Source organism: Camelus ferus, chromosome 27, assembly GCF_009834535.1.
Source record: "Camelus ferus isolate YT-003-E chromosome 27, BCGSAC_Cfer_1.0, whole genome shotgun sequence".
In the NCBI taxonomy this organism is placed as follows: domain Eukaryota; kingdom Metazoa; phylum Chordata; class Mammalia; order Artiodactyla; family Camelidae; genus Camelus; species Camelus ferus.
In genome coordinates, this window is record NC_045722.1 from 5074000 (window position 1) to 5087959 (window position 13960).

Below are 13960 nucleotides of genomic sequence, written 5' to 3' on the forward strand. Positions count from 1 at the left end.
CCAGCTCACTGGGAGGTGGAGGGAGGAAGTTTGCTACAAATGCTAATGGCTTGTGCAAAATTCTAGCCAGAAGAGCTCTCCAGGTTTCAAAATTTGCCTTTTCCGGTTCCACACTTTCCCTCTTCCACACTTTCCCTCAAGATGGGGAGGATGTTTCTGGGCTGGGCCCAAAAGTGAGGCCTACCTCCCAGTTTCCCAGGCTGCCTCTGGCCACTCTTCTGCCCCATCAAAACAGATACAAAACACAACTTTTCAAAACAGCATCCCTTGGAATGGGTGTGAGAAACAAATGCACACATTCAACATTAGGGGACTCTGTCTCTTCCCTCAGATATTTGCTGCCTGAGGCCATTCTTAATTCACCTTCCCTGCTGCCAGCCTCCCAGCTCTCCCAGGCCCTCTACACCTTGCCTCCGCCTGTTATAGAAAGCAGACCCTCCTGGGGAAGATGGGGCAGGGGATGAGTCACAATAAACCAAGGCCCAAGACCAAAATTCTCAGCCCTTGATGGGGAAACAACATTTTTAAATTAATCTAGTTCTTCTTTGATGTCAAGATTAGGTATAACAACAGAATCCCAAGACAAGATGGGACTCAAAAATCAACTCATCTTACCAAAGCAAGCAGTCACACTCGGCTGAAATCTCAAGGTTTTTATCAACTTTTCCTGCCTTACCTATCAGAAGACATGAAACGAAAGACCACGTTGCTTAAAAGATATAGGGGGAGTTTCTGTTCATTTCCTATTAAAAAGGAAGTCTGTAGCTAGGAAAATGGTTTCTTTATTTCCTCCGATGTACGTAGTAAGAAGTTTTTAGGGTATCCCTTTCACTCACGTTCACAGAATTAAATATAGTTCTTGTTCTTAGAAGTCTGCAGCGTCTCCAGCCACCTGTTAGCAGCACACCACACACCTCCACTCAGTCTTTTCTGCAGAATCACTCCTCCAGGCAGCAGAGAGGGGAGGGGCTCTCCTCTGGTCTGCATTCTCATTCTAGCTCATCATTTCATTCACTCAACCAACATTTATTTATACAACAAGTGCCAGGGATAATGCCAGGCACTGGGGATTTTTAAAATGTCCTTGACCTCAGAGAACTTGCAAAATAATAAAGGAAGTATTAGTAAAGAATTTAACCTTGCCCAAAGAGAGGTTAGACTTTGCCCTTGGCTCCTGGGAAATAACCCTTTAAGCCCTCAGAATGTCCTGCCTAATAAAAGTGTCTGTTTTTATAAGGGGGGCCTTGACCACACCAGATAATCCAGCACTGTGACTTGGGGGAAGGGGGGCTTTGGATCATATGTTATCAGCTAGACCCCAAGACAGGCTGGAGACTGAAATTGGCCAACCAGGTTTGTGTGACAAAGCCCAAAGTTTTTATTAAACTTTGGACACCAAGGCTCAGGTGAGATTCTCTGGTTGGCAATACTCCATAATTGTCACACACAATTGCCAGGAAAATCAATGTTGTTCATGAATCCACTGGGAGAGGACAGCTGGAAGGTCTATGTTTGGAACTTGCCTGGATTCTGCCTTATGCATTTATTCTCTTGACTAACTTTAATCTGTTTCCTTTCACTGTGATAAACTGTAAATGTGAGTAAAACAGCTTTCAGTGAGTCTGTGAGTCCTTCTGGAGAATTATCAAACCAAAGAGTGGTCTTGGGGACTATCCCTAACTTTGGGAAATAGATATATAGTGGGATGGGGAGGGCACAAAGACAAGAATGGCTAATTCCACCTGCAGAGGTAAAATTTCAAACAGGTAACTGTTGAATGGAGTTTTTCAAAGATGAGTATATTCACCAGGTGAATGAAACCAGAGTGAAGAGGGATGGTTTTAGTGGGGGGAATGTATGAAACACATGTGTCTATACTGGGAACTGTAAAGCAGCATTGCTAGAGAGGAGGCAGCAAAGGAGACAAGGTATTTTACGAGATCAGACAGATACACTAAGGCCAGGTCGTGAAGAAACCTGCATATCAGGCCCAGAAGCTTCACATGTACCTTGTAGGCCGTCGGAAGTCCTTGAAGTAACATGACCAGATTTTCATTTTTAGAAAGGATCCCCCCTGCCAGCTGCTGTGACAGAGCTGGCTTAGATCGGGGGGTTGGGAGCTGGTGGCAGGGCAAGTAGGTAAGACACCCCCGCAGCGCCCCAGGTGAGAACGATGACGACCTGAATTAAGGCCTTAGACCGCAGAGGTAATTAAAGAGAGAGAGGTGGGATTTAAAGGACACGGCTACTCATTAGCTGTGAGAGGTACGAAATGGACAGGACTCATCAGAATGTCTCCTAGGTTCCTAGCTCGAGTGACTGACTAAATGCCATTAACAAGGACAAAGATCTCAGGAAGAACATGATTGAGAGGTCTGAGGGGGAAAGATAATGAGCTTCATCTTGGGACATGCTGAGTCTGAAGTGACTGGGAGACTGGTAAGTAGTTAGATCTGTATCCACAGAGCTGGAGCTCAGAGAAGGCGTCAGCCCTTACCCAGCAGCTGAGTCAGGGAAGAGAAAGCCTGGGAAACGTCCCGGAGACTTGGGGAACACGAGACCACCAATCCCTTGAAGAGAGGACTTGCAGTGGGAGGAACAGAAGGCAGACTTCAGTGGGTTGAGACGAGTGAAAAGTGAGCTTGCAGAGAAATAGCAAATGTAGATAAACCACAGTCAAACAGAAACAGATTAGGTGGACAACAACTCTTCCGTGCAGGCATCAGAACCCAGGGTGGCTTTTCTAAGTTAACGGTGAAATAACCAAGACTACTTATTTTGTGTCAACTGGTTGAAGAGCCTGGTCTGTTCTAGATGCATGGGTTCCAGTGGCACTTCAGATGAAATAAGTGGCCTCAAATAGTAGTCCCTTGCTGACTCATGCCAAGCTGGCCCTCCAGCCAAGGCAAGGAGGGTGGGCCACACTCAGCAATGGTATCGCTTAGCATTCTTTGGTTGCAAGCGCAGAAATCAGCTCCAGCTAATTTAAGCAAGATGGAATTTACTGGACACTCACAGGTTTCATAGCAAGGATAAGAAATAGCCCCTGCCTTTCCATGGGCAAAATAAATGAAATCCAGCTGATTCACTCTTTGTTCCTCTGCTCAAGACAAATTCGTGGTGAGGAGCACATGATCGGCCCATTTTGAGTGATGAGCCTGGTGCTTAGCTGAAAGCGGGCAGTTCCCCCAGATTTCAGTCCCACCAGACCATACTGCATGGGGAAGAGATAATTCCACACAAAAGACACTGGGAGCTGTTCAGAAGGATAATCAGAAAACTAATATCCAATCACAGCAACTATGACACAACTATCTTTGAAAACGGTGGCAGGAGGTGGTTTTATAACTTGCAAAGAAATATAAACAGGAGACACATGCTATTCAGTGATCAACAGATAATTCTGGCTCCTCAGTTAAAACTCTGAGGAGTATTCCTCTGAGATACAGCCTTCAGGCTACTATTCAACAACATCAGGTTGTGCACGGTGATATGTTCTTTGACTCATGCATCTGTCCCCAGATTGTGTTCTCTGGGGAAGTCGTCCTTTCAGATCTGTTTATTTCTGGGCAGAGCCTGGTCAAGTCTCTACTGATACTAGCACGCACAGCTCCTGAAATGATACGGTTTGCTGCTGAGAACACAGACCACAGCCTTCAGAAGATCATTAAACAGAGACTAAACCTCTGAGCAGCCTACAACATGCTTCTTGGCAGAGGAATATGATGCTCCTATTACAGAACTGACCTCATTTCAGTGAAGAGTGTATTGATGTAGGCATGCTGAACTCTGCAGCCAGTCGGATCTTCACTGGGTTGGGGAAGAAGAGGGTTTCTTCCTTCTTCAGTTTTACAGAGTCAGCTTGAGCAGCTCTCTAAGAGCCCAACACTGAGGCTAGTTCCAGTGGTGTGCTGAATTTGTGTGATCAGTCTCCGCTTAACCACAACTTCTGCCCGGATCTGTTCCCAGAATTAATCAGCACCAAGAAACAACTGCATGTCAGACAAGATCTGACCTGGATCCCTCTGAAATTTTGTCCAAAATATTTTAGTCTGCCTGGAGTGGAATAGTGAAGTCTTTTCGTCCAACAAGAGAAGTCCTAGAAAAGCAGAAAGCAATATGGGGAGCAGATTGAGGCCACAGGAAATGGGACATGTTTCCTGAACACAGAACAGAAACTGCATAGTGTTAGACACCATCGTTCACGCCCTCCGCTGCCAAAGAGCCCTAGCTCACAAGCCTGAATGGACCCTCCTGCCTGAAGTGCTTCACTGGCTCCCTTTCATCCATGACATAAAATCCAAAACCTCTGCATAACACACAGGCCATTCAGTCAGGCCCACCTCTTTCTCTAGCCTCCTTTCCCAGTTTTCCAGCCCTACTTGACACTTGAGCCATCCTGAACCTACTTCAGGTCCCGGAGCAAGTCCTGTCCAGCTCTGGAGGGGTGCAACTCCATGCCCTCTTGCCTCTGTGAGAAACTCCTCCCCTCTCTGTCTGCAGAGCATGTTTCTTTCCCTCCTCTGAGCCTCAGCCCAGCTCTGACCACCTGAGAAACCTTGCTCTGCTCTTCCCAGCCCCACCCCCAACGCTCTATGCACCTTTCTGCACTAAAGCAGTCATCCCCCCATCTTGGCACACTCTGCGTGCTGGTGGATTTATTTTCTCACTAGATGGTGAGCTTCTCAAGGGCAGGGATGGAGTCCAGTCCATCTCCATAACTCACTCTGCATCACAAGAGCCTAGCACAAGGCTTATCTTCTGGAAGGTGCTCAAATGTTTGCTGAAGTAGTGAATGAACTCCATTTGCATTTTATCTCTGGCTGTGTCTAAACCAAAGAAAATCACACTTTTCTGAGAAGAGGGAACATATTCAAATACCAAGAACTGCAGTTCCTGGTAAAACCTTTTAGAAAATGACGTTACCAACAGCAGCAACTGGAAACTCAGCAAAACGCTTAAGTGCTAAAAACAGAGTGAAGCGGGCCAAGACTTGAACAGTCACAGTTTAGGTAGCCTGGGGGTGAGGGTGGAGGGGAGGTGGGGGGGGGAAATCCCTGACTGTCTAAAGTTTAAGAATCACAAACGACTTCTTTCTGAAGAATTACATATATTTACATCGTGGATCTGGGATACATTTTCACAGGAGTTGCTGCTCAAATCTGAAGACCACTCAGTCTGGGAACCCCCCCCCCCCCGCAACTGTCACAGCCAGCACTTCAGATAGGAGATAAGCTCTTTCCAGCTGAAGTGGCTTTGGAAAGTCTGCTCTAAAATGAAGTCACCTTGTTGTTGCCACTGTCCTTCTCCCCAGCCTTCCTCCTGGGACCAGGCTCCATCCTGTGACTCCCAGCAGAGGCCGCCCTCTCTAGTTCTCCATGCAGCTCCCCGCGCGGTCAGGGCTATGGGGCGGGCTCTCCAGCCTGGGCGTGGACAGGTGCTCCAACTCATAGCGTCCATTCCCGGAGGCCTTGTGTGTGAGCTTCTCCTTTATGCCCTCCTTCTGGCTCTTCTTATGCTCAATAATCTGCTGGAGCTGGTGCCCAGCATATTCTGGCTTGGTGGTCAGTGGGCCAGCTGGCACAGCTACGCCGAGAACATCTGACACCATGTAGGGGCGCAGCCAGCCCACCAGAGGAGTGCTTCCAGGGCTGTAGTGGGCCTGCCTGTGGTAGAAGAGAAGCCCGTCTACCTGCAAGAGAGGAGAGCAGGGATCAGCGACTTCTGGGGTCGCGCGTTGCCAGGAGAGCTACCCACACAGGGGCAGCTCTTGTGGTCCATCTCTTTTTTCTGAGAGAGTCCTTGTTTCTCACACATAAATTTCTCTAAATGAAGAAATAATCTAGAAAGCTAAATTTTGCAAAATAAAAATATAAACAGTACTTTCCTATTTACAGGGTGCGTCCCTAGCCACTATTTCACCCTCTTACCAATCACGAAAGTGTTTGAGAGATGGCGCTGCTCAGGCGCAGGGAGCTCTGAGGCCTCCCTCAAACACCTAGTGAGTATGAACTCAGAAATTCAAACTGAACCCAGGTCTTCTCTCCCCAAATCTCACGCACTTTCCACCACCCAGAGGTCTCTGTCGTGGGGGATGTGTTCCACACAGGGAACACAGCAGGGGAACAGAACAGGCCCCTCCAAGACGCTGGCCTGCTGAGCGTGGGGTAGTACTGTCAAGCAGCCCCGCTCCCCAGCCGTGGTTGGCTGCCTAACCTCCCCCTAAATTGCTTGTGAGCTATGTTCTGGGAAACTCAGTTTTTCTCAACGGGAAGACCTCCCACAGTCCCATATTTTCTTTTCTGTGATTCAGTGACTCATCTCTAAAAAGCATTTATTGTCACTGGGGCATAAGGGTTATAAATAAAGATGGTGTTCTTACCACCTTCTTAATTGACTCCCAGAAATGAAGGCAACTCAGCCTTTGCCATATCCTCATTCGGGAAGCTGTGATCCTTTTAGCAAAATTATATCCAGTTCAAGCAAATACTTGAGGGTGACTAGGCAGAATTTTAAAGGATGTGATGGGCAAAGGAAGTCTGCTTGTTGAGCCTGGAGAGGGTAACTGCAGGTTCTGAGGATGGCAAAAGACTGCCCAGGACTGAGGAGATTCTGGGGACATGAGACTTTCTGTGCTAACACTGGGGAAGTCCTGGGCAAACTGGGACGAGCTGGTCACCCTGCCAAGCACTGCCATCCCCGGGGACCATTTGCTCTTTGGAGGAAGGAAGGATTAGGCGTTCACACCCCTGCAATTTGAGTCACAGGAGCCCCTTTATTTTACAACCAACTGTGACAGTCAAACAGGGGGCCTGGTTCTCAGGCTTGTAGCAGAAAGAGGCACACAAGGAGGACCTAGGAATGGAAGCCTGACCCCTCTCTGGCCCAGTTTCTCCATCTATAAAACAAAGGAGTTAGACGAGCTGTCCCTTCAGGGCCCTTCCAGCTCTGGCATCCTGATTATCTGGCAAGGGGGAGATGAGGCTCTGAAGGGCCACTTAGCACATCCTTTCCCAGAAGTCGGCTTTCAGCCTTTCTCTGATGGTTTGACACAGCAAAGTCAGAGGATCTCCTAAGACTCTGGGTAACCAAGTTTCCCTGTGTCCTACAATCACATCACAGCAATAAAGACAATGGTTTTGTTACCTCAAAAGGGAAATCCATTGACAGCACCTTAAACAGGCTCTCGGGAGTACAAGGGAAATTCTTTAGCCCCACAAATTTGAACTAAAATATAAATTAGAACAAAGAATTAGTATATGTTACAAACAATATTGGTTCCAGCAACTAAAGAGCTACATCAAAGAAGAAAAGTTTTTAGTCTCATCCTCCCGTACCTGCTCCCCTCTACCTGCCTCTGAATTACTAGGTCAGTGGTTCTCAACTGTGTTTGGTGCATGAGAACAATCTGGAGAACTTTTAAAAAGACTGATGCCCAGGCCTCACACCACGATTCTTACTGAACTGATCTGGGGCAGGGCCCAGGCATTTTTTAAAAGCTTTCCAGTTGATTTTAACACATAGTCAGGACTGAGAACCTCTGCCCTGTGCTGGTTTTAGGGGTTCCATGTTATTCTCCCAGCCTTATGACAGTTGCCCTTGATGAAGGGCTAGTGAAGCCCCTTTCACACCAGCAAGGAGTTTTTAGACTGAAGCAATATAACAAGGTAGTTCAGACTACAACCTCTGAAGTCAGGCTGCCTGGGTTTGAATCCCAGCCCTGCCAGTAATCTCCATGTGCCTCCATTTTCCCATCTGTGAAAAAGGATAATAAAAGCATCTACTTCATTGGGTGGTTGTGCAGATTCAACACGGTAACACACGGAGAGCAGGTAGAACAGCATCTCAGAAGGCAGCACCCACGTCCCCCTTCCTCAGTGCCTGTGCTTCCAGGACCGTATTGATAACGTCACTGGGAGTACTGACACCCTTTCTTGTCCTTTAACTGGTTGTCCAACTGCCTTTAAAAATGCAAGCAACCCAAGCAAACGCCAGTCTACAGGGCTTAACTAACAAAATGCAATGAAAATAGCTGTCCCGTATTCATCACTGGGCAAAGAGCAAAGACCTCTGGGCTGTGGGACCCTGGGGAAGGCAGTCCCCTCTCTGAGCCTATAGTCTCACCTGTAAAATGAGAGAACTGACTAGATAAGGTGGCTCTCAGCTCAGATACAAAAGCAGAGGCTCTCAAAGTGTGGCCCATGATTTCTTCTGTGGACCAGCAACATCAGGATCACTGGGGAACTTGTTAGAAGTACAAACTCCCAGGCTTCACCCCAGATCTACTGCGTCAGAAACTCCGGAGGTGAGGCCCAGGGGCCTACGCTTTACCAAGCCTCCGGGGGCTGCTGGTGCATGCTGCGGTTTGAGAGCCACTGTATGAGAATTCTAAATAGCATTATTAATAAAAGCAATTATTAGCATTTCATATCAACCACTATTTATTGAGCACTCACTGTAAGTATTATACAAGGAAGACTTGTGTATTTATATCATTTGGTTCTTAAAACAACCCTGTAAAGTAGGTGTTATTAACCCTATTATACATACAGATGAAGAAACTAAGGCCAAGTGAGGTTATTAACTTAACCTAATAATCGTTAAGGCCAAAACTGGAATCCGCGTAACTGTTAAGTCCACACTTTTCCCACTATGCCATGCTGTCTCCAAAAAAAAAAAAAAAAAAAAGATAGTTTCATTCATAAAGATTATATTTAGATAACAGACCAATTCAAACCAATCCACAGACAGAACTCTGCAACCCTAACCCCAGGCCTTACAGGATTGAGCTTGGCCTTCTCTCCCAGTCCTTCTTCTTCTAGTAACTTTGAATGCATCCAGTAGAATCGGAAATCGGTCTGTCACAGAGAAGAGAAAGATGAAATACTGCTCACCTCAGGCTACAATATGAACAAAAACACCCCACTCCAAACAGCTACTGACGGTCAAGGTATAGGTTTCCAGTTATAATATAAAGAAGTTCTAGGGACGGAATGTACAATTCAATGACCATAGTTAACTCTGCTGCATGGCATATATGAGATCAGTTAGGAGAGTGAATCCTGAGAGTTCTCATCACAAACAAGCAGACAAAAACACTTCCTTATTTTTTCTTTTCTTCTTTAATCCATACGAGATGATGGATGTTAACTAAACTTATTGTGGTAATTATTTCACAACATATTAAGTCAAATCATTACGCCTAAATGTTACGCCTTAGACCTACGCACTGTCGCATGTCAGTCACTGCAATAAAACTGGGGAAAAAACAGCCACCTGATTTATTAAGACCCTTCTCTCATTACACTCATTTCTCTGAAAACACTGCCGTAAGGTCAGGAAGATGTTTACAAACTCTTCTAATATTTTTTTCTTGAAATCTAATAGGATTATTAATAGCAGTAATAGCAACATTTGTCACTGAAGGCCTACTACGTCTCAGGCTCCACGCTAAGGATTCTACACACGTAATCGTACTAATCCTCAACCACCCTCTAAGAATTACATTCTCTCCGTCTTACAGGTGAGAACTGAGGCTCAGAGGGATTACATCGCTTGCCCAGGTGCACAGAGAAATGGCGTAGGACCAGGACTCCCCAATGCAAAAGCGTATTATGTTAACCTTGGTTTTATTTTAATCCTGAGGATTAGAAACTACTTTATAGTTTTAACTTTCATAAATGACTTTATTCTGAGCTGCTATTTATCTGAATTACTGATATGTACCCTTCTGTAGTTATTTAGGGCCTTTTCTTTTTTTTCTTTAAAATTCTAAAAGTAAAATTAAAAAAAATAACTCACAGTCTTTTCTTCATATTACCAAAATATAGGTGGCTTTATTTACCAAATGTGTAGGTTGTGAATGCATGTTATGAAACATCCTTCAACAGAATTAAAGGAAAACGTCTTCTGGACTGAACTTCCGAGCTCTGGATTTGAGGCTTGGCTCTGCCTCTGGGCAAGGTACTTAATTAACACCTGTGCCTCTCAGCTTCCATCTCTCCATGAGGAGGAATAACAGCAGTAGATACTCACCTTTCAGAGCTGTTGTAAGAGAGTCAATGAGATCATGCTCACAAAGAGCTTAGCAACGCAAGACTTGGCTATAATTTTTTGAAGGAGGTGCATGTGAGAATTCGGAGGCACCACCATCTAGCATGACTTGGAAACTCAGCTCGGGGTCATGACCGTGGAAAGAAGTGGCCTTTGGTGATAACCTGTGACTCTCACACCCAGGCCTGAATGAGGATCTCCCTTGGTTTCTGGTTCAGTAGGTCTAAGAATCTGCATTTCTAACAACTTTCTGAGGCCACACACAGAATCACTTGATAAATCAGTTGACAGGCGGCACAGAAAACCCACCACTGTAAAACCAGGACAAGGGACAACAATGGGGGAGCCTAGGAGCAGAGATGGAGCCTGTGGGGTAACCTAGCTGCTCCCTGATGACAGCCACTATCACTGGTAAGAATCACCAATCTGAGAAGAACACTGTGGGAAGAATCCTGGGGGGCGGGGGTTTCTCCTCACCTGGAAAATCTCCTTCTAGAGCCAGCCCCTCAGAGATTTGAGGCTTCAGTGTCACACCAAGGAGGCCCTGACATTTTCAGGTGGTGTGGTTGGTGAAGGAGTGGAGGTGGCAGAAGTCTATTCGATGGTGCTTAACATTCCGTCTTCTCTTCCCTGTGCCGCCTGCGTCCCTGTCACCCACGCTCTTCGCTGCCAGCGATCCTCCCACACTCTGGAGAGGGGAGGGGGCGGCTGCAGCTTCTGGAGCCTACCCCTCTGCGCTGTTTCTCTTTCCTCCCCTCAAGTGCTATACTTTCCCTTAGTTCCTCCTACTTCTTTTTAAAAATGAAGCTAATTTAAACACACTCAAAGATGCGAGGAACCTTAGATAATGCTCTTGATATACCACATCCTGTACACACCAAGAAGCTGGTCACGTACCAAACCCACATGCTGAGCCACTCTCCTGGGAGGAGAGGAGAAAACAGGAGAAGCCATGGGAGGAGTACCAGTCCTCACCTGGCAGTCATAAAAAGGGTGTCCCCGCCAGCACATCACGTCCAGAACGTAGTAGGTCTGGTTCACCTCACTGTAAATGCAGTCCAGAATGGTGTAGTCTGGGCACACGAAGCAGACAGTCAGGACAGGGTTCCCCCACTACACTCTAGGGAGCCCCATCTTAGGGGATTGGGAACTGAGCCCAACAACCCTCCGTGCTCACAGCGAGGAGCAGCACTAAGGGCTAAGGATTCCTTAGGGACAAAGTTCCTCGTGGCCTTTCCAGGCTACCTGGTGCAGCTTGAAGGAGACCTGAGGTATGACAGCCCGAGAGGACAAAGGCAACACTCAAGCCAAGCGGGAATTCTGAACTTGCAGGTAAACTGGGACATTAACTCACCTTAGAGAAGCCTGAGTTTAAAAACAAGTAATCTTCCATTTTCGTTCACAATTACTTTTTGAGTTCCTGTCATAGGCACTGTGTTCTGTGGGGAATACTAACTATAAGCAGTCCTTGCCTTTAAGGAAGTTACAATTCAGTTAAGGAGTTAAGATGATTGCAGAGGAAAGAACCAAGAGCTGAACTGTGCAGCACAAACTAAGAGAAACAGAAGTTCCAGGAAAAGGAGACTGGACCACTGGGAAGGGCCTCATGGAAGATATGGGATATGAACAGTCTCCGGGGATCAGAGGACTAAAACAAAAGTGATGAGGGGAGGTGGGAGGACATTTCAGGCTGGAGTGCTGAAGAGGCACGAGCAAAGGCCCCGAGGCAGAATGAAGTGGGCGCATGCTGGGGGCAAGGAGGTAAGCCAGGCTGAGCAGAGCGGAGGGTAGGGAGTGGGGGGAAGATGTGAGAATGGGTGGGCCAAGCCCCGCATGGGGAGGGTTCAGAAGCCAACAGAGAAGTCTGGGCTCAGCACAGAGAATATGAGGAACCACCACAGGAGCCTGAGCCAGCAGAGAAGCGGGCAAGGTTGAGACCCAGCTCGGCCAATTCCTCACTGAATGACTGTGGTCAAATTACCTAACCTTCGTGATCTTAGTCTCCTCAGCTGGGCCCGGGTGGGAGGGAGAAAGTAAGGTTAGGGATGATAAGGAGAAAAGGGAAGCTGGCAGGGAAGCCCCACAACAGCTTCCCATCCATTACACTTGGCCTTCTCAGGGCCTTTCCCCAGAAAACCGCACCCGTCACCTTGAGACGGAAGTCCAAGGGAAAGGCCCGTTGACTTTAACTCAGGGATTTATTGCCCAGCAGGCCTCACAGAGAGGTGCCTCTGTTCTGCAGCTGAGGAGGCCTGACCCTGAAGGAAAGTGAGCGGGCAGAGGGTATCTGTGCGCAGTCTGACAGGCATGCTTTCAAAGTGGGTCTTTAAAACAGCTAGCCAAGCATCTAACCAAGCACTGTCTTTACTGATTACAAAATGGAATAGACAGACAACTGTACGTGCGCACCTTTCGCCGTTGTCGCGTGTCGCCTGTTGCCTCCTGGCAGAAGGGAAGGGAACCTGTTGACGCAGTGGCCGCTCTTGGTGTAGGCACTGGTGGAGCCCTGTGTGGAGAGGCAGTTACCATTCTTACTAGGCAGCAAGGTCTCCTCCCCCTCTTGCTTCCACATTCTGCAGGGGTGTCATGAGCCCAAAGACGGCTTGTCACCAAAACCCTCCTGCAGGAAAGCGTTTCAGTCCCACTGTCGGGCACAGCCGTGGTGGCAGGTGAGGAACACGGGGTGGCATAGGCCACGCCCACAGGTCTGGACACGCTGGCGCCGAGAGCGGGAGCGGCTACTCACCCTGGAGGCCACGATTAGGGCTCTTTTTCCAACAGGGCACACGACCACAATCCACTCCTGCCCCAAATCTGAAGGGACGTCAATTAACCACTCAGAGAGCATTAACTGGAAATACAAAAAATAGTGTTAAAAATCAACAGGGGGTGCTGCTCCAATGTTCACAATGACAAAGAATTCACGCCCTCTATACACAATGAACAAACATAAAAAAAAAATGAGAACAGAGAGGGGTGACAGTGGGACCTCTACCCCACTAGCTCTCAGTAGTCAACCTGTCTCCTGCTCACATGCACTTCAGCTTTGCACCCTCATTACCTGCATCCACCCCCTTCTTACTGCCTCACCTCCTGTATCTGGGGGATGGGACCCCCTTCATTTCCTTACTTTGTCCACCCACCTACCATTATCACAACCATTACCTTCCAAGGGCTATACTGCAGAGATGAATGAAGTCCCTGACCTTGAGATGCTCTAAACTGGAGCACCACTTTCCAAACTAGTGACCCAAATACTGTACTAAAGGAAGTCAGGAAATCTCCCTTTAAAAAAACAAAAAAGGCAGTGGGGAAATGGTTTTGAAAAGATGAACTCCCCTACTTGGCACTAGTCCCTCCCACCTGTACAAAGACTGGGGCCCACCAGTTAATCCCTCCCGTGGAATCTCTCCCATCTCTCCTTCCCCTTAGGTCACAAAATACTCAGCCCCTAATCTTCAAAACCAAGACAAAAATGAAAACCTTTTACCACTCTACATTTCTATTAAGCAACTTCTTATTTCTTGCTGCTGCCTTCCCACCTGCTCTGACACCCTCAGCCCAGAGTTGCTACCCTACAGCCCTGCTAAAGGCCCTCAGTGACCTCCTTGCAGCCAAGTACCTCTCCTTCCCTCACCTCCCCCTCCTCCTCCTCTGACGCCGCCAGTCACATCATCCGCCTTGATACATGCTCCCTTGCCCCTTGACACAGTGCTATTCTGTTTTTCGTCCAAACATTCCTCCTCACACTCCCCCCAAACACGTAGATAATCTTCAGGGGGCTGTTTTAGGTCCCCCTTTCTTTTCCCTTAGATGCTGCCCCACACCCCCTCATCCTGTGGGGGTGGATCTCATCCACTTCTGGTTAGCTTCACTTGTCATTTCTAAGAGGATGCCTCCCAGTTCT

The 13960-nt window shown here is 47.4% G+C and overlaps 1 protein-coding gene across 3 annotated transcripts in view; it reads right to left on the reverse strand.

Annotated features, from left to right (window-relative positions):
* Window positions 1–5090: 5090 nt before the first annotated feature.
* Window positions 5091–13960, reverse strand: part of SNUPN (snurportin 1) — a 41774-nt gene continuing 32904 nt past the window's right edge. For 2 of the 3 annotated variants that reach the window (XM_032469170.1, XM_032469169.1), the window contains exons 4-9: window positions 12800–12904; window positions 12463–12559; window positions 11029–11126; window positions 8781–8858; window positions 7147–7227; window positions 5091–5692 (exon numbers count right to left, since the gene is read on the reverse strand). In XM_032469170.1, the coding sequence (XP_032325061.1) occupies window positions 5369–5692; window positions 7147–7227; window positions 8781–8858; window positions 11029–11126; window positions 12463–12559; window positions 12800–12904 (783 nt within the window). In that variant the 3' untranslated portion in view covers window positions 5091–5368. The remainder of the gene's footprint in view (window positions 5693–7146; window positions 7228–8780; window positions 8859–11028; window positions 11127–12462; window positions 12560–12799; window positions 12905–13960) is intronic. The other variant, XM_032469171.1, reaches the window with a different exon arrangement.